The following is an 18,950-nucleotide window of genomic DNA, read 5'->3' on the forward strand; positions in this document are numbered from 1 at the left end:
CTTTAGTCTTTTAAATTTGAGCTTCTGTGTAGGACCTGTTGGGGATTGGGATTGAATATTTGAATATAGATCCTCTTCTCTGGATGATTTTGGCTTGTCTGCCCCCTTTCAATCACCTGGGCTTGGTCGAGTGACACACATGTACTCATAGGAATACATCTTGTGTCAGAAAAGTCCTTTTGTTATAAGGGACTCTGAAGTGAGAAGCTGACTCTGGGAAGAATCTCCAGCTAGGTCAGTAATTTTGACTAAGCTTCCACTATAATAACAATTAACATTTATTGAGCACTTACTACTGGTCAGGCCTTCTGCCAAGCACTTTACATAATCATTTCATTTAATACTCACAATACTGCTAAGAGATGTAAATTATTATTTTTCTAAGTTTACAGATTAGGAAATTGAGGCACCTAGGAGCTAAATAACTCGGTCAAGCCTGCACAACTGGTCGACAGCAAAACTGATCTCCCAATTACCCCTCTGCCTCAAATCTTCTCTCCTTTCAGTCTTCTTCCTGTCAACTGAGGGCAACTCCATCCTTTCAATTACTTAGGCCAAAGCCCTTGGGGTCATTTTTTATTTTTTATTAAAGTATAGTTGACTTACAATGTTTTGTTAGTTTCTGGTGTACAGCATAGTGATTCAGTATCATATCTATATATACATCTATATCTTTTTTTTCATATTCTTTTCCATTATGATTGAATTTAGTTCCCTGCGCTATACAGTAGGACCTTGTTATTTATCTATTTTATATACAGTAGTTTGTATCTGTTAATCCCCAACTCCTAATTTACCCCTCCCACCCCCTTTCCCCTTTGGTAACCATAAATTTGTTTTCTATGTCTGTGAGTCTGTTTCTGTTTTGTAAGTAAATTCATTTGTACCATATTTTAGATTCCACATATAAGTGATATCATATGGTATTTGTCTTTTTATTTCTGACTTCCTTCACTTAGTATGATAATCTCTAGGTCCATCCATGTTGCTGCAAATGGTATTACTTCGTTCTTTTTACAGCTGAGTAATATTCCATTGTGTATATATACATATATATATATATATATATATATATATATATCACATCTTCTTTATCCATTCATCTCTCGATGGACATTTGCTTCCATGTCTTGACTATTGTAAATAGTGCTGCTATGAACATTAGGCTGCATGTATCTTTTTAAAGTATGGTTTTCTCCAGGTATATACCCAGGAGTGGGATTGATGGATCATATGGAGACTCTATTTTTAGTTCTTTACAGAATCTCCATACTGTTTTCCATAGTGGCTGCACCTTGGGGCCATTCTTGATTCCTCTCCTCTCAAGCCCTATGTCTAACGCTTTGGGAAATAGGTTAGTTTTGCCTTTAAGACACATCTGACTCTGACCTCTTCTCTCATTGCCACTGCTCCTCCCTTCTGAGTCAAGCCACCATAATCACTTTTGCCTGAAATATTGCCATAACCCTCCTAGCTAGTCATGGTCCTTCCATCCTTGTCTTCCCATGGGCTGTTCCAGCAGCCAAGTGATCTTTCAAGTGTAAGTCAGATTGCGTTGTGCCTCTGTAGAAGCTGAAGTTCTCCCAAGACCCTCCACTCTCCCTCCCCATAACCTCACCGCCTACTGGTCGCCTCACTCGCTCTCTTCCAGTGACTGACCACTTTCTTCCTTGTACACCCCAGGCAACCCTGCTTTGTGTGCTCTGGGCACTGGGGCTCAGTGTTTGGCGTGTTCTTTCCCCAGGTGCCTCACAGTTAACTTCAAAGTCTCTATTCAAATGCCACCTTCTCAGTGTATCTCTATTTAAAATCTGAACTCACTCACTCAAGCAGTACCTCTTACTCTGCTCTATTTTTTCTATAGCCTATATTATTTCTTAACATAGTGTGCGATTCATTTGTTACGTCCATCGTTCACTGTCTGCCTTCTCTCCCCGCATCCCTGCGAGATAAGAGATTTTTGTCCGTTGCGTCCTGATGTATCCCGAGCGCCCAGGGCAGTGCCTATCTGGCACATTGTGTGTAATCAGTGAACACTTGTTGACTAAATGAGTGAATGGACCTGGATCTCAAATCTTAGGGTGCTTATAATTTTGTTGTAGACACGCAGCATTCTCAAGCGACAGGGCAATAATGCAGAAGACGTTATGAGGTGGTGCCAGTCAAGGGTCAGTCAAACAGAAAACTTAGTGACTTGCACTCAGATGAAGGAGGTGGGAGATGTAAGTGCAGGTTGGAGTGAGCTGGGAAGACATAAGAGGGACTTTACCAGGAGTTGTTTTCCTTTTGGGGTACCTTAGTGAGGACACCCTTTCTTTTTCGCTTAGAGGTCCGGAACTTAAACTTGTATTCCCGCTTCTACCACACCACAGGCTTGGCCCCAAGATATTTCCCCTTCCCACCTCCCTGCCCTCGCAGCCTCGGGGCATAGCTGTTTCTCTGGGTCAGACATAATTAGAAATACAGGCCCAAACTGCTGGATCATTCAAAAGCAGGGAGGAATCTGGAATGGAGTTATTAGATTTGGGGTATTTTAATCATTTCCTGCAGGTTGGCAGTTTCCAAAAGGGTCAATTTCTACAAGAATCAGGCAGGGTACGCTTGGAGAAATTTCATTGCTATTAAATCCAGTTTTCATATTTGGTCTCCAGATTTGACATTCCACTGAGGCATGCCTGAGACACAGACATTTCTCAGTGGTGACATGTCTCTGTGACAACCCTAGTCTCTTACTCTGGTCCAGTAAAACTTTTCCATTGTCTGTACCCATTGCACTGGCTTACCCTGCTTTCAAGAAAACTGGTTGCTTCCTAACATAGGATGGAAACTGTGTGTGTGTGTGTGTGTGTGTGTGTGTGTGTGTGCGTAAGGGAAGGCAGGGGAGCTGGGAGGGTATGCTATCCATTGTGAGGCCTGACCTCCTGCTCCTCTGTGAGACAACTCATTTTTCCCTTGTCTGGCTCCAGTGCCTGTCTGATCTCTCTCGTCCACCTGGATGGTGTTAAGGACACAAACCCCAGTCACTGAGGGGTTCTAACAACATGCCTTCCAAAGGCCAGCCAGGAAGTGACCATGGTATCTGACTAAACTGACCATCAGGCCAAAACACATTTGTCTCTAGAGTGAGCTCATGGGAAAAGTGCCTTTGGTTATAGAAACTGAATGTTCAGACAAAGATTCTCTCAGAAATGTTCATTTTAGGGGTTGAGATCTGTATATGAGCTGACCAGGCCCCGACTGCCCTCTGACGGGCTGGGCTCCAAGACACTGACCTTGGCAGCAACTACATGGGCTGAAGGGTTCCCAGCCATAGAGGCACAAAAGACCCTCCCACGGGGGCCCTGAATCCACCAAAGCTGGGGCCCACTCCAGAGACTTTGTTTCAATTGGTCTGCTATGAGGTCAGGGCATCCATATTATTTAAAAGCTCTTCAGGTGATCTTATGTGTAGTCAGAGATGAATGTTACCTGCCACGAAGGATCCAGAGACGGGGCATCTGAGGAGCTGGTAGAGGATACAGTCCACACTCTGCCTCACAAGCCCTATGTCATAGGGCCCCTCCCTGCTTCTTTCCTACTTCATGAACTTTCCATTTTCTCTTGGATTATTTCCACAATCATATCAACAAGCTGCAATTTCTTCCATTCTAAATAAAAGCCTCTCTTTATACTCCACGTCTTCCTTCAGTTATTGCCCCATTTTCCTGCTTCCTTTTAGAGGAAAAACTCCCTAAGATGTGTTTCCTATATATACCATCCAATGTTTTTTCTATGAATTTTCTCCCAGACCCGGTCCATCCAGGCATCCCCGCTCAATACTGCACAGACCCTGGTCCCACCTTGCCATCTGGTTGTGAAAGTGTGTCCAGGTCTCACCCTCAGTAACAGAAATGGGGAACCCGGGGAAGTACAGGCATTCCTGATACACTCCTGATACGTGTACAGCCCCCGATGCAGCCCACGGCTGGCCTAGCAGTGCCAGGGTCAAAGCTCAGTGAACAGAAAGCAGAACTGGTAAAAAAAACTTGCCAGGGAGATGGTAATGCCAATGAAGTTCTCAGTAAAGGGAAACGTGATGACTTACACAGTGTGTGGTGGTGATGATGACAGAACTGGAGATGAAGGAGAGGCCGTCGTTCATGCTGACCTGAAGCGCGGCTTTCCTGCAATGACACGGGAACCAAGGACACTCAGCATGTGGGCAAGGAGCAAGGGGCCGAGAGCCGGACACACAGGTGCCCCGAGGGCTCTGCTCTGAACTACCCTTGGGACTGTAGTCTCTTCCTCTGGGGGCCTGAGCTGTCTCATTTGTAAAATGTGGAGGATGGTCTCCAGGGCCCATCCACCTCTAACATTCTACAGAGATGTCAGGATACTATCAAGGCAGCGTATCCAGCCCTTCTTATATTGTGGAGAATTGCATTGAATGGGCAGAGCCTGCTCCCATTTAATTTACTTGTCACCTTGTAGTATGAAGAAGTATTCTTAAAAAATGGTTCAGATCAGTGGGGGATAAACTGGTCAAGCTAGAAACTCTATTGTTATCTGGACTCTCACAGTGATCAGATTCTGATAGCCGTGGTTTTGTTGCTACCCAGCCAACCCACAGAGGTACAGCAGAAAATGAACTAATTTGCCTTCTATCTCCTCCCATCTATAAGGCGCTCACTGAAGCACAAGCTTGCATTCTGCAGCGTGGACACGGGGCTAGTTTGTGGAATCCGTGGTATCACAGGCTGATGTTAGGCAACCAGAGTTGGAAGCCTTGTAATTTGAACAAATGATTGAAAGCAGAATTCAGATGAGCAAGTTTCGCATTTTTCCTTAAAGTCTCCATTCTATCGGCAGCCTATTATAGATGTGTTTACAGAGAGGCTAGCTTGTGTTCTTTCACAAACACTGACTCTCTGTTTCCCCGCATATTTCTTTTCTTGCTCAGGGTGCTAATTCTCTCCCTCCTCTTGAATATTTTGATCTCATCTCACCAGTATTTACTATAACTGCACCATCGCAAGATTTTCTCCATAAATTAGTTCAGGGAACCTCAGGCCGCCTGGCCAAATACATGGCGCTCTGGAGAGACACTGAGGAAGGAACACTGAATGTGGCCTCAGAGGGGTCTGAACGTGGGGTCTTGAACCAGTCGTGGACCCACTTATCCTTTTTGAGCTTCCTTTCTGAGTTTCTTTATCTCTAAGAAAGGATATAATCATCTAGAAGGGCAATTATGATGACAGGGTGAGGTTATGATATGAGAGTGCTTTGGGAAGCATGAGAGCTTTCTAGAAATGTAGCTGTGATTAAGCCAGACAGACCTTGTTTTGAACCCATACTCTTTCACTTACTGCTGTGTGACCTTTGGGCAAGCTACTTAAATTCTCTTGGCTACAGATTTCACATCTGTAAAACCGGGATGGTGTGTGTCTGGTTCATGGGGCTCTTGGGAGGATAAAGGGAGGTACCCTTTGTGAAACGTTTACCCTGGTGTCCGGCTTACTGCAAAGCATTGGCACCATTATCATTATGTGGAGGAGTCTAGAGAAAGGCTCCATAATGACAATGAAGAGAGACTCTTTCTCCTCCTTTTGTCCCCTCTACCTCCTTTCTCCTCCCTGGCTGTGGGGTTTAGTTGCTGGTGGAGACTTACATGCCAACTTCCTTTAAGATAGGCGCTGGACACAGCAAATAAGTATCTTCCACAGTGAAGGGCTTCTCATCTGTAAAAAGGAAGGCACTGGATTAAGAGGAGTGAGGCAAGTTTATAATTTCATATTCAGTGCTTCCTACAGACCATCAACCAAGTCCTGGGAGACACTAGAAAAGCAGTAATGTTTTGAAATATAAACTCATCTTGAGCTGTAAAATCCACTAGACTGAACTCAAGGTCTTCTGCCTGAATACCACTAGTCTCTGATCCTGTATGTCAAGTGGAGTCAAGCAGTGAGAAAATAGAGGGCGAGTTCTTACCATAGACCAGGCATCCCTGAGGGGAAATGAGAAGGTATTAGACTGATACTCGGGGAGCTTCAGGTCTAAGTCTAGTTTTGAGAGAGAAGCCATATTCATGGGAAAAGTTTGCTGACTCAGCATTGTTTACCATAGCCAAGACAGGGACGCAACCTAAGTGTCCATCTACAGATGAATGGGTAAAGAAATAGGGCATATATATGTAGAATGGAATACTATTTAGCCATAAAAGTGGAAATCTTGCCATTTGTGACAACTTGGATAGAACTTGATGGCATTATGCTAAGTAAAACAAGTCAGACAGTGAAAGACAAATACCATATAATCTCACTTACATGTGGAATCTAAAAAAGAAAAAAAACACAACTCATAGATACAGAGAACAGATTGGCAGTTGCCAGGGGCAGGGGCCGGGGGTGGGGTGCATGAAATGGGTGAGATGGTCAAAAGGCACAACCTTCCAGGTATAAAATAAATAAGTCATGGGGATGTAATGTACAGCATGCTTTGGAAGTTTCTAAGAGTAAATCTTAAAAGTTCTTATCATGTGAAAAAAATTATAACTATGTGTGGTGATGGATGTTAACTAGATTTATTGTGGTGATCATTTCACAATATATACAAATATTGAATCATTGTGTTGTACACCTGAGACTAATATAATGTTATATGTCAATTATATCTCAATTTAGAAAAAGTCTGCTGACAGATACAAGTAGCTAAGCCAAAATATGGTTTGGCTTCAGAAGACAGAGTAGCTTCCTTTAGGTGGGTGACACGGTGAGGTCACAGGGAATACAAAACATGAGCTGCGCTTCAGCAGAGAGATGGGGAAGAGGCATTCCTGGTGGGAGGAATGGCATCAGCAAAGACAGAGCAAACAAAAGGGATGCCCCAGCGTAGGACGTAAGGAGGATTTGAAAAGATCAGTATCGCAAAATGTGTGCTCCAAGTTCTTCCAGTTAAGACTGAGGGATTTGGACCTAGGCCTACTATTGGCTATGAAAAGAACTTTGGAGGTTTTTGGAGAAAAACGTCAAGTGACGATTTTGGAAGTTTTAGCAAATGTAGCGGGGAAAGATGGATTAGAGTGGGGGGAATCTGGAGGTGAGGGAGTTCTTTTTCTTATCCTAATTGATGTCCAGGGAAAGCTTAAGCAGTTTTAATCTTGAACTCCTTGAAAACTTCACTGTGTCCCAGATTCTGGGGCCAGAAGCAGGGCTGAGAAGTTACTATACTCAGCATATGGTAGTCATTCATTCATGACTCAACATTTATTGGGTGCATGCTCTGTTCAAAAGATTGTTGTAGGACCTGTAGGTGATGTGAAGATGAATAATATGTGTTCCTTTAATCAAGCTGTGAATACAAATACCTAGAAGACAGAAAGGAAGCCTTTCCATATGTAATGGCAGGATGCCATGCTGTTGTTGGCACTTGATATGAAACTGATGTCTCTAATGACATTTGAATGTGGCTGACACTAAACACTTGCCTGAGTGGAGATTAGGAAGCCTTATACCCTCCATGCCTGATTCAAGGACCAGAGCCACATGGGATGGGAGTTGGAGGACACATCTGAGTTCTAAGCACTGTGTCTCCATGGAAGGAGGATGAAGAGGATGGCCAATTACAGTCTCCCCTGATGTCTAGGGAGAGCTTCAAGTGGTGAAAAATTAGGCAGGTTATTTCAGGTCATTCACTCATTCACTCAACAAATATTTATTCAAGGCCGACTATGAGCTAGAGACACAGGCTTTGGGAAGAGAAACAGTCTCTGCTTTTCATGACATTGCAGGGGAGATAGTTATTAAACACATTCAGTTTTTTTTGAAGAAGTAAAAATATTGCATTTTTGTAATCTTAGTCTTTAGTACAAGACTTTTTTGTGTAATTGAAGGAGAGTGGATTTACCATACTATATTAATTTCAGGTGTGTAACATAGTGATTTAATATTTTTATACATTATACTCCATTTAAAGTTATTACAAAATAGTGGCTATATTTCCCTGTGCTGTACCACATATCCTTGTTGCTTATTTAAACATATTCATTTTTATTAAAAAACATATTCTCTTGAACATCTACCATGTGCCAGGCATTGTGCTAGGCCTGGAAGTGAACAAACAAAGGAAGCACTGCACTTTTTTTTTTTTTTTTTTTTTAATGGCCACTGTTTTAGTTATCTATTGGATTTAGGGAATGTGGGCAAGCCTTATGCCCTGGGGACATCAGACACTGAACTTAGCTAACAGTAAGTGGCATTTATTTCCTGTTATTCCTTGGGTGTGTAGCCTAAGGAGAAGGGATAATTAGCAGAACAAAATGCAGGCACTCTTAGGCCCTCTAGGCAAATGCCACTTACTACATCAAAACTTCATTTAGAATTCTAAGAATGAGTAACCCTGTTTGAGTGAGGTGAACAGAGAAAATAAGGGAGGGCTTCGCATAGGAAATAACACGAACATTGGGTTTTGATGGGTGAATAGGAGTTCTTGAGGAAGAGAATTCATGAGGAAAGCACAACAAAGTAGAAAAAAATGCTGTTATTACACAAATTACTATTTACTTAAATTGTGATGAGCACAAAGAAGAAAAAGAAGGGGCTTACTCTCATCTGGGAAGTCAGGAAACATTTCCCTGAGGAAAGGCTCTGTGAGCTGAGACCTGAGGCTGGGTGGAGAGGAGATGGGGTGGGAGAGAGCTGGAGTTGCACAGATCCTGGAGCAGGAAGAAGCCCAGGTCTTCCAGGAGCTGACAGAAGGCTGTTGAATTTCAGTGAGATAGTGGCTCAAAATGAGGCTAGAAAAGGCAGCAGGACCAGATGACCAAGGCCCTGTAGGTCATAGTGGGGCTTTTGGGACTTTTCCTAAATGTAACAGGAAGCTACTGGAGGTTCCCCTCATATTTAGAACAAGCACTGGCAGATTATGGAATGTTGCCAGAATAGTGAGGGTATGTTGAGTACAATTGTGAAGCTTATGAGGACAGTGGAGGATCACACAGCGCCTGAAGCGAGCATTATTATCTTCAAGATGTTTTCCCATCTATGATGGCAATAACGACAGTGAGACTAGTTGGGGCATGTGTGTCGGTGCCCTCTAAGTACATCATACACATCAAGTAATCTAGTGTAACCTTCTAGCAGTGCTATCAAGGAAGGATGTTATTCCCTTCATTTAACAGACATAGGTGGAGACACTTGCCCAGCGTTACACAGGGGAGCTTGGAATCAGCACCCGGGCAGTCTGGCCGCCACCTCTTGATGAGAGGCACGCTTGATCTCCTCCCACTACAACCTTACGAACCAAGGCAAGGCAGGGCTCACTGGGCTCATTTTCCAGATGCAAAACGGAGGCTCAGAGAGGCCACAGTAACCCCTGATTGCACAGCGAGTCAGAGGCAAAGCCAGGACTAGCACCGGATTCATCAGTATTCCCACCAAGCGCCTCCCTGTTCCAGGAAAGGCTCGTATTAGAGGATAAACCAAACTCGGGCCAGGCGTGGCCGATGACAACCTATATTTACTTTCTCTTGGTGCTGCAAATGCTCTAGTAATACTTGGGAGTGCAGATCCCTGCCCATGGAGCCTGCCCACGGAGTCACAGGCCGGCCACGGCACGGCCACAGGAGGCCTCGTGACTCCTGACTGCATTCTGCGGGGGGAGCTGAAGGGTGTGCACCGCAGCCACACACCGGGGCCCAGGCTCCCTCCTGGGCTCTCTCTGAGCAGCATCTCTCCTCCCTACATAGCAACAGGAAAGGGAGGGAGAGCCCAAGGTTGGCTCGGTCAGCCTAGGTCAGGTGGACTGCTTCTCACTTCCCCCCTCCTTTCATTTTCCTTTCCTGCCTGGAGACCGGCTATTTCTGGAGCAAAGCACACGAGACCCTCGCTGGGAGGACAGAGGAGACGCGGCCGAAGCCATAGCACCAGCTCGACACGGCCTCCCATCAGTTCATCAGCCTCCCAGGCTGTGGGCCTGCTCTGGAGAGCTGGCATTTTCGGGTCTGAGAGGGATTGTTTGTTTTGGAGCCTGGTTCCACTTTACCACAAAAATGAGTGACTTTTTTTCCCCTCTTTCTCTCTAAACAAAGGAGGGCCATTTGGTTTCCATAACTTTGATCATCTGACTCTTTCTTGGAACGTCCACTTGGGAAGCAGGGCCCAAAGCCTTCCTCCTCGGCTGGGCCACGTTTGGCTCGGGGGCCACGCCAACCTCATGGCCACCTCTGCCAAAGCCAGTGGTGTGGTGACATTTATGGCGCCATCATCCTCTGGAGGGCCTTAGTCCTCTGTCCACCGGTGGCCATTACACGCTGTTAGCACTGGGTGGCCGAAGAAAATGGACGCCGGGGGCTGGGAAGAAATTAGGGAGGGGTGGGAGTTCGAAACTAGACCTTCAGGGAATTTTTAGATGATCTATAAATATAAATTTCCTTGCCTTTTGCCAAAGGTAATTCCAAATTCAGTGTATACCTACGACATAGGTGAATCCAAAGCATCTGTCTTACAAGAGTCTGATAATTGAACAGAGCTTGATTTAAATCAGGATCTGCGGATCAATGAGTGTCCTTACACCGAAACACCAGACACCCAGGCTAGGGATCTGAGCATCCCTGAGGATAAGTACAAGGGGCACAGGGCCCGGAAGACTCCAGAGTCAAACAGATGCAGGTTCATATCCCAGGTCCTCTTACTAGTGTGTGACTGGGGACAAGTTCCTTCGCTGTGAACATGATGACATCATTGTGCGGGACTGTGTGGGGGAGTGAGAAAAAGTGTGTGGAAGTCTGTTACTTGGCACTTAATTAAAATTTAGTAAATGTGACTCCACATTATTACACGGGTATCCAAGCCTTTGAAATAGACAATGAATGTGTGGTTTAAAATCAGAGGAACTGAAAATTAAACATTTCAAAATGTCTAATTGCTTGATTACATTGTTCTGTCAAACATCTTTTCAGGCATTAGTGATAGGGATAGAATAGAATCATTAAATAGTTAGAAATCCCACTAGGGGATTGAAGATAGAAAGGGAATTTTAAGGGAGTCTGGGAGACTGTTGTAAGTTACCGACCACTCAAGAAAAGAATCCAGTAACTTAGCAACAATCTACACTATCTTGAAGGAAGACCAGGCACATCCAAATGCCAGGCACACTCAAGCCACAAACCCTGAAAGTTAAAACACAAGACAATAGATATGGAGTCTGAATCTTGTTACACGAAGTCAGGCAGTTAATGGTCTTTGAATGGTAGCATTTTTGCACGTGGCCAAGAAAGGCTGAAAGGGGAAAGAAACTAGGTGAAAGGGGACATTATAAGGTAAACTGAGATGAATTACCATATTTTAGTATATGTCACCACACTTTTGCTAATATATGTATGATTTAAATAGCTCCATAACAGTTCTGGTTAAACAATATAGAGTAAGGAGATACTAATGATGTAAATAAGGAAGAAGGTGGTCTTCTCCCCTCCCCACTTTTTCTTTGATTATAAAAATGTAGCCCTCTTTGTTCTCGGGGCTGCACTCCCTTGCCTGACCGCCTGTGTCTCTCACAAGCCCCCAGTGCTAATAAACTTACTCTTTGCCTGCCGCTTTGCCTCACGCTGAATTCTTTCTGAGACGAGACAAAAGAACCTCAGCTTCAGTGAGTCCTGACACCATGTGAGCAGTTTCAATTAAAAGACAGTGGGTTCAAGTCCCCTCTTAAGTCAGGGGTTGTGGGTTCAAATCCCAGTCTGAGTTTTGGCTGGGTTTGAGTGCCATCCAAGAAGGAATGTGATCTCATTAGGAATTGCCGGGAAAATGAAATGTTTTAGTGAATGTGTGTGTGTGTGTGTGTGTGTGTGTACACATATGTAAATACACACAGGCATATTATGTCTACACGTACACACACATACATCTATATGTATCTATATTTATTCTATACTGATTTTGTGTAACACTATATACCCATGGTCTCATCTGACATTATTATTATTACTAATTTACAATTTGGGAAACTGAGGCTCAGAGAAGTTGGTTAATTGAGTTAGTGTTGCACACTAATAAAAGAGCTGGAAATTGAACCCAGGTTTTGTTGAAATGACTTGCCCATGGTCAACCCAGCTAGTTTTTTTTTTTTTTTTACAGATATAATTTAAACTAGTTAGCCATTTTATATTGTCATAATCTCACAGCTAGTTTTATGATGTAGCCTGAAGTATACCAGGAACTGAGTCTGACAGCTTCGGAGGCAAACGATCAAGATTCTCCACTGGTGAGGTTGGATAGCAGTAGGAGGCTTGTCTTCCACGAGAGGCAACCAGGGTTGAGAAGCTCTGTGATAAGGTTTCCTCTGTCTTCTGAGAGACCCTGACCTACTGTAATGAACCCATGTTCCAGAACCATACATTCAAATGTGTACATTCCCAGGTTTTGATCTTGGATCAATGTAATTCTTTTCAGACTGGTGAAGAAGTTTCCAGAATTCTTCCCTGCAGTTCATAACTGTCTAATGGATTTGGGATAAAACCAGGATTAAAATTTATTAGCGAATTCAAACACCAATCCCAGTGGATCCTTTCACAGGGCTGATTAAATAACTGAAATCCTTTCCAAGTCTTGGCATTCTTTCTTGATATAAATATTTATTTCTGGCCAAAAAGACAAGAAAAATAACCCTTAGTCTTATCTAAGGGAGCTTGTTGAAACCCTCCCAAAGCTGATGTAAGCTCCAAAGAAGAGTTTACATTCCTACTGTGACAAAATAGTGGAGGTTAGGGACTGAATGAGCTCACCCACTCTTTCTCCCCATCTCCCCTGGGTCTAGGGAGATTTTTGTGGCATCCCTGAGCCAAGTATAACTGTTCAGCACCAAATTATCAGCTGGTTGGGGAATGTGTCTCTGAATTAAGACAGAACAGACAATCTAGAGTTGAACTGAACGTTTCTACCTTTTCACTGACTTGAACAGTAACCAGCTTTTTAAAAAAGTTCAACTTTTAAAATACTGTGCAGAAACTTGAAATAAAATGGTACTCAGCAGGACTCCAAGTTGATGAAATTCAACTTGGCTTGAGCTTTCTGGGGTCCTAGCCAGAAAAGAGGTGGTCGATTGCTTTACTGGGACTCCTGCAATGAAAATTCACAAACATGGGGGTCTTACTGCAAAGCTAAGTGGGATCCCATGGCTTAGAGTAGAAAGAAGCTAACATTTATTAGGCATGTACTATGTGTCAGCCCCTAGGCTGGAAGGTTTTCATAGATGGCTGAGATCACAAGTCTATGGATTCTTTTGCTAGAAGACCTTAAACTCTATGTAAGGGGACAAAGCAGAGATTTTGAAAGTGGAGAGGGCGGCTTCTACTTGGAAAGGCTGAACAGTGGTTCTGAGGTGAGAGCAATGAGAAACAAGAGTCAACACAGAATGGGAAGAGCCGGTAGTGAAGCACAGGTGGGTGAGGCCAAGTTGGGAACAATCCTCAGAACATACACGTCTGCCGTAACGTCCTCTCTGGCCCAGCTGAAGCCAGAGGGGTGCCTTTAATATGGCAGAACCAAGCTGGTCACCATCGTTTTCCTCAGACACGACCCACACCTATCTATCCATTCGCTAGCCTGGAGTTGTTGCAAGGTTTCCTTGGAAGCCCTCACTGGCTAGTTGCTATGCGATCAGGTGATGAGCTTGGTCAACAGGCTCCAGGTAAGTTCCCTGAGCTATACATGATTATTTCCCCAGCTCCTGTGTGTGTAGGTGTCCAGGATAGACTTTTAGTTTCCCTCCATGTTCTCTGGGGCAGATTAGAGTAGGAGCCATGAGCACTTTAAGAGCCTGGGTCCTGGAGTCCCATCACCGCTTGCTACCTACTGGCTATGTCACCCTCTCCATAACCCAGAGCTCTCACCTGTAAGATGGAATAAGACTCATTTGGAACTTTACAACTGAAATGGGGGCGTTCCAGAAGTGGGACTTAGACTGCTGTTGAGGCTCTGAGCTGACGTGAGTAGGAAGGCTGTAGAGTCAGAGCACCTCACCTACAAATACCAGTATAGGACAAAGAGCCGAGTGCAGTCTTAGAAAAAGGTAAGTGGGTTAACTTGAACATTGTGTACACGAGGATCAAGATTACATCATGGCCCCAGAAGTAAAAGGTGAGGGACCATGAGTGCACTCCCAGAGGAGAACAGGGATGGGAGCCAGCAGCCCTGCTGGTCTCGGGATTGTCTTTGGGGGGCTTAGGCTTACACATTCCCCAGTCCCGCACAAGGCTTGACCTCTGTGGCTCTGGACCCACCAGCTTTTAGAACTGGCCTTTAGCACAGCTAGTTTGACTTCTCAGGATATAAACTGCTTTCTGCTCATATTTACTGCTTTTTCAGTAATTATAAAAGTAATACGCAGTGAGTGTGAGAAGTCTGAGAAATACAGAGTATTTCTGGTGGCGCAGTAGTTAAGAATCCGCCTGCCAGTGCAGGGGACACGGGTTCGAACCCTGGTCCGGGAAGATCCCACATGCTGCGGAGCAACTAAGCCCGTGCACCACAACTACTGAGCCCGCGTGCCACAACTACTGAAGCCCATGAGCATAGAGCCCGTGCTCCGCAACAAGAGAAGCTACTGCAACGAGAAGCCCGCGCACCGCAACGAAGAGTAGCCCCCGCTTGCCGCAACTAGAGAAAGCCCGCACGCAGGAACAAAGACCCAACACAGCCAAAAATAAATAAAGTTTAAAAAAAGAATAAAAAGAATGAAAATCCTTGGTAATCCTAACTTCCAGTGATAAACATTGTTAATGCTATTTCAGAATTTTTTCTATGCATATTATTTTTCACATGATTGGAATCATACTACGCATAATGTTGTGGTATTTGGCAACATCTCTATCCAAAGTTAATAGGGACAGATTTAGGTACTGCAAGAAAACCGAATGAAGATAATGGGGCTCGGGGCTCTTGCAAAATATTTCCTCCTCTCAATAAATCTAGACCAAAAAATTCTTGACTGCTGACATTTATAAAACTTACAAATTATCTTCTAAGCAAAGCATCAACTTTAAAAAAATCTGTGAGCTTGAGGTCAGAAAAGCGGTGCCCTTGAGACAGCTGTAATTTGCTAAGAAGAAATATATTTTTTAAAGCTTTGTTTTCACTTGGTTGAAGACAATTCAGGATTCATGCACAAGGTATGTGTCTCCTGACATATGATGTCTTTCAGCTGTGCACAGTTAGGTTTGGAAGGGTTTACCTTTGGAATTGGGATTGAGCCGCAAGTCTACTAAAATGGCTAAAGCCTTCCACAGGATCATGGCCGTGAATTATGGCAAATGCTGACCGTTCTTCAAGAACACAAACCTGTACAGAAACTTAGAGAAGCGGTGGGAAGGAGACCCCAGGCACACACTTGAGTAACAGTGGACGCCACTAAGTTGCTGTGGTATGCAGATTAGGAGACAGAGCTAAATTGCATGGAGAAGAGATATATCAGTAGCACTCTCTTCCTTTCCCTCAGCAACACACAACTTTTCCTCTAAATGAACATTGAGCAAATATTTAAAGAATGTCAGTTTGAAGGGGGCATAGGTTATTAGCCTGCCTGGGGTTCCCACGAGTCTGGCCCATCTCTATGTTAACCACTTTTTCTTCCACCATCCTACTGAAATGACAAAGGGGCAGTATGGCATGAGGAAAGGCATCATCACAAAAGTCCAGTCATCTGGTGCAGAATAGAGGGGGTGCCAACTTCCTCTATCAGGATAACAGGGCTGGGATAACAGCAGTTTCAGGGAAGTTCACAAGCAAATCTCCCTTCCAACAATGCTTCAAAGAAGACCACTGTGTGCCAGAGTCCACAGGCAGCTTACAATTTTCATTTGGAAGCAATCGCACACTTGGTAGAACAGGGGCAAAGTCAAGTTTGACTGTCTACCAGGCACTGCTGCAGTTAACCTTGGACTGTGTCAACTTGCCCTTGGAAGAAGCTCTTTTGCCCCTGAATGAAAATCTTTACCAGTTAATTACTTTCGGTGGCAACTTCTCGTTTATCCCCACCCCAACCCAGATTCGCGGGGTTTTTATCTGACCAAGCAAAACTGCAGTAAATTTCCACTTATCTATATTTTGGTCTGGATCTGAAAGATAGGAACATGGACTAACACAGTCTTGGCAGGAGCCACTTCAGAAGCAACTGGGTGAAACCCAAACTCCCTCTGAAAGCAAGGGCAAAAGGGAAACTTGGGCAGATACATGAAAAGCCTGTGAAGTTTAAGAAAGAAGGACCATTTGGGGAACCAGAAGGGGTGGTTTCCCTGTGATCACACAGTCAGCTGCATATACTGACTTTCTAAAGCCTGGGCTCTTTGTTCCCTGGTCCAGGGCTTTTTTTTCCTTGAACCAGAGTTTCAGTCTTGACTCTCTAACATGCTCTGTGGCCTTGGGCAAATAGCTAAATCTCTCTGAGCTGAGGTTTCCTGTCTATACTATGAGAGGGAGCAGTGAAAATCAGGGCCTCCAAATCAGGCCCACATCAGAGTGATGTGGGCCTTCGGGATCAGGGGACCCAGGGACCCGTGGGGATCTGTGTTTAGGAAGCAATGTAGAGAAGTGGACAAAAGCCTCTGGAGTGGACTGCCTAGGGTCCAAACTGCTTCCACCTCTGGCCATCTGGGTGACCTTGGGTACTTCATCTCTGAGTTTCAGTTCCCTTGTCAGCAAAATGGGGATACAAATAACTCCTCCCTCACTGGACTGCTGTGAGGATGAAATAAACAGGTTTACTTCTGTTCAGGAACAGAAGGGGTAGGTGCTCAGCAATCAGTGGCTGCTATCACTTCGATGAAGCTCCTGGGGGATTCTGATTAAGAATCATGAGACGAGAGGCTCCTTTAGATCTCTTCACTCTGAGTGGCACAAAGTGACATTCTATCATCTTCATATGACATCAAACCCCTACGAATGCATCCAAATTGCACTAAGTACCTTTTCCACCCATAGATGCAACACTCTAACCAGTGAGAAAGGAAACAATAGGCTTTTGTTTGGCAAGTTTGTGTTCTCCTCCCCATCTGCCACCATAGGTGCACTTCTTCCTTAAGGGGCCCACAGCCCCCGAGGACCAGATGTTTTCTAAGATAAAGTATAGTTTCTGGATAACTGGACAGATTTTTAAAAACAAAGACAATGGAAATCCTACATTCGAGTGAGCATCGTCTCTCATCCCCTTGGGAAGTGAGCCCCTCTTTCGAACTGTTGGAGCTGCTTTCATGACTAATGTTCAGTTTGAAAAAAAAATATCTTCAAAGGGGGCAACGTTTTATGCTTTGAGAGTGAACCAAAAGTAAACCAGAGCCATGTCTTGTGAATAAGACTGAAGATCAAGCTGAGAAACAAAACTTTGCATCAAAAAAGAAATGTGCCTTTAAAACCAGGAAACTGATTTGTCACGTGGGCTTTCAATTGAATTTTAGAAAGTTTGTTAAAAATCAGTTTCCTTTGTTTATAGTCATACCTCATAATTCTCCACGCAACACCGGGATAGTCTAGCATGTTTTTCATTATTGTAATAGTAAAAACATTCATTTTTTATTTACTGTTCGTTAAAATGGATCATTTGTCAGCTCCTACCCCAGCGTCTGCTTTTTAGCATTCTAATCTCTCTACAAGTGGATTTCCAATTGAAAGTGGATCTTTTCTTGGCACAATACACCAAATACTGGAGTAGGAAAAAGTGCATCCAGAATAAATAAAGTTTGTGTGAAGATTTCCAAGATATTTTCTTGGCCAGGAGTGAGTTCAGCCTGGTGACTGGAGAACCAACCAAATGCTAAACTTAAGATGCGTGCTTGGCCTAAATAATTAACAAGAATTTTAAAGTTAAAATTTAAATAATCGTCGTGGTTTTGTTTTGTTTTTTCTTATGACGGAAGGGACATACGATCATAGAAAACTTAGAAAACTTAGATGAACAGAAAGAAGAAAGTAAAAACTAATAGTGGTCTCATTCAGAGGCAACTACTGTTAACATTTGGTTGTATGTCTTTCACGGTTCTCTCTCTCTGCATATAAATGTATGTGTCTAAAACAGGAATAGCATCAAGGCGCCGTTTTGTAACTTATTTTTAACGTATGAAGCAGTATCATTAACATCTTTCCCACATAAGTAATTATTCATCTTTCCCCCAGTATTAATTATTTAAGGGTAAAGTATAATTTATATAACAAATTAACTATCATTAAAATTTTATGTTACCATTTAAATGTTTCCATTTGTTTACTTTCTTTCCTTCTTCTCCCTCCCTCCCTCCTCTCTGTCTCCTTTTTTCTTTTTGCCATCATAAGCAATATTATGAGGAACATCTTGTAGCTGAGTCTTTGTTAACATTCTCAATCATTTCCTTTTGATGAAGTTGAAATTGAAATTCTGGGTCAAAAAATGTATAAAAGCAGTTGATTCATTTTAAGAATGGCCTTCCTGGGGAGTTCCCTGGTGGTCTAGCTGTTAGGATTTCAGGCTTTCACTGCCGGCGGACGGGTTGGGCGGTTTGGGTTCAATCCCTGGTTGGGGAACCACGCGGCCAAAAAAAAAAAAATTCCAAAAGATTCAATGGTCTCTCTCACCAATGATGAATGAAAACACTTCTTACTTTATATCTTTGCCAATACTGGGAATTGTAGCTTTTGTTAATCTTTACCAGTTTGATAGATTATTTTAATTTGTGCTTCCTTGATTACAGTGAGCATTTTCCACGTGCTTATTTGCCATTATTTTTCTTGTACATTTCCTTCTCATATCCTTTACTCATCAATATGCTCACCTTTTCTACTGATTGTAAGAGCTGTCTACGTATTAAAGTTATTGACCCTTTGTTTGTTCTATGTCTTATAAATAATTTAGCATGTTTTCTGTTTCCCTTTAGATTTTTTGGAGGGGGCGAGGTTTAAAGAATTAAAAAATATGTACTCAAACCATTCAAATTTTCCTTCATCGTATCTCCT

The 18,950-nt window shown here is 43.4% G+C and overlaps 1 protein-coding gene across 1 annotated transcript in view; it reads right to left on the bottom strand.

The window, feature by feature from the left end:
- Positions 1 to 18,950, bottom strand: part of ANTXR1 (ANTXR cell adhesion molecule 1) — a 246,853-nt gene that overhangs the window by 125,915 nt on the left and 101,988 nt on the right. Inside the window, exons 11-12 of the mRNA XM_059079800.2 lie at positions 5,648 to 5,717; positions 4,085 to 4,163 (exon numbers count right to left, since the gene is read on the bottom strand). Coding sequence (XP_058935783.1) covers positions 4,085 to 4,163; positions 5,648 to 5,717 — 149 coding nt within the window. The remainder of the gene's footprint in view (positions 1 to 4,084; positions 4,164 to 5,647; positions 5,718 to 18,950) is intronic.

This window comes from Kogia breviceps, chromosome 11 (genome assembly GCF_026419965.1).
Source record: "Kogia breviceps isolate mKogBre1 chromosome 11, mKogBre1 haplotype 1, whole genome shotgun sequence".
In the NCBI taxonomy this organism is placed as follows: domain Eukaryota; kingdom Metazoa; phylum Chordata; class Mammalia; order Artiodactyla; family Physeteridae; genus Kogia; species Kogia breviceps.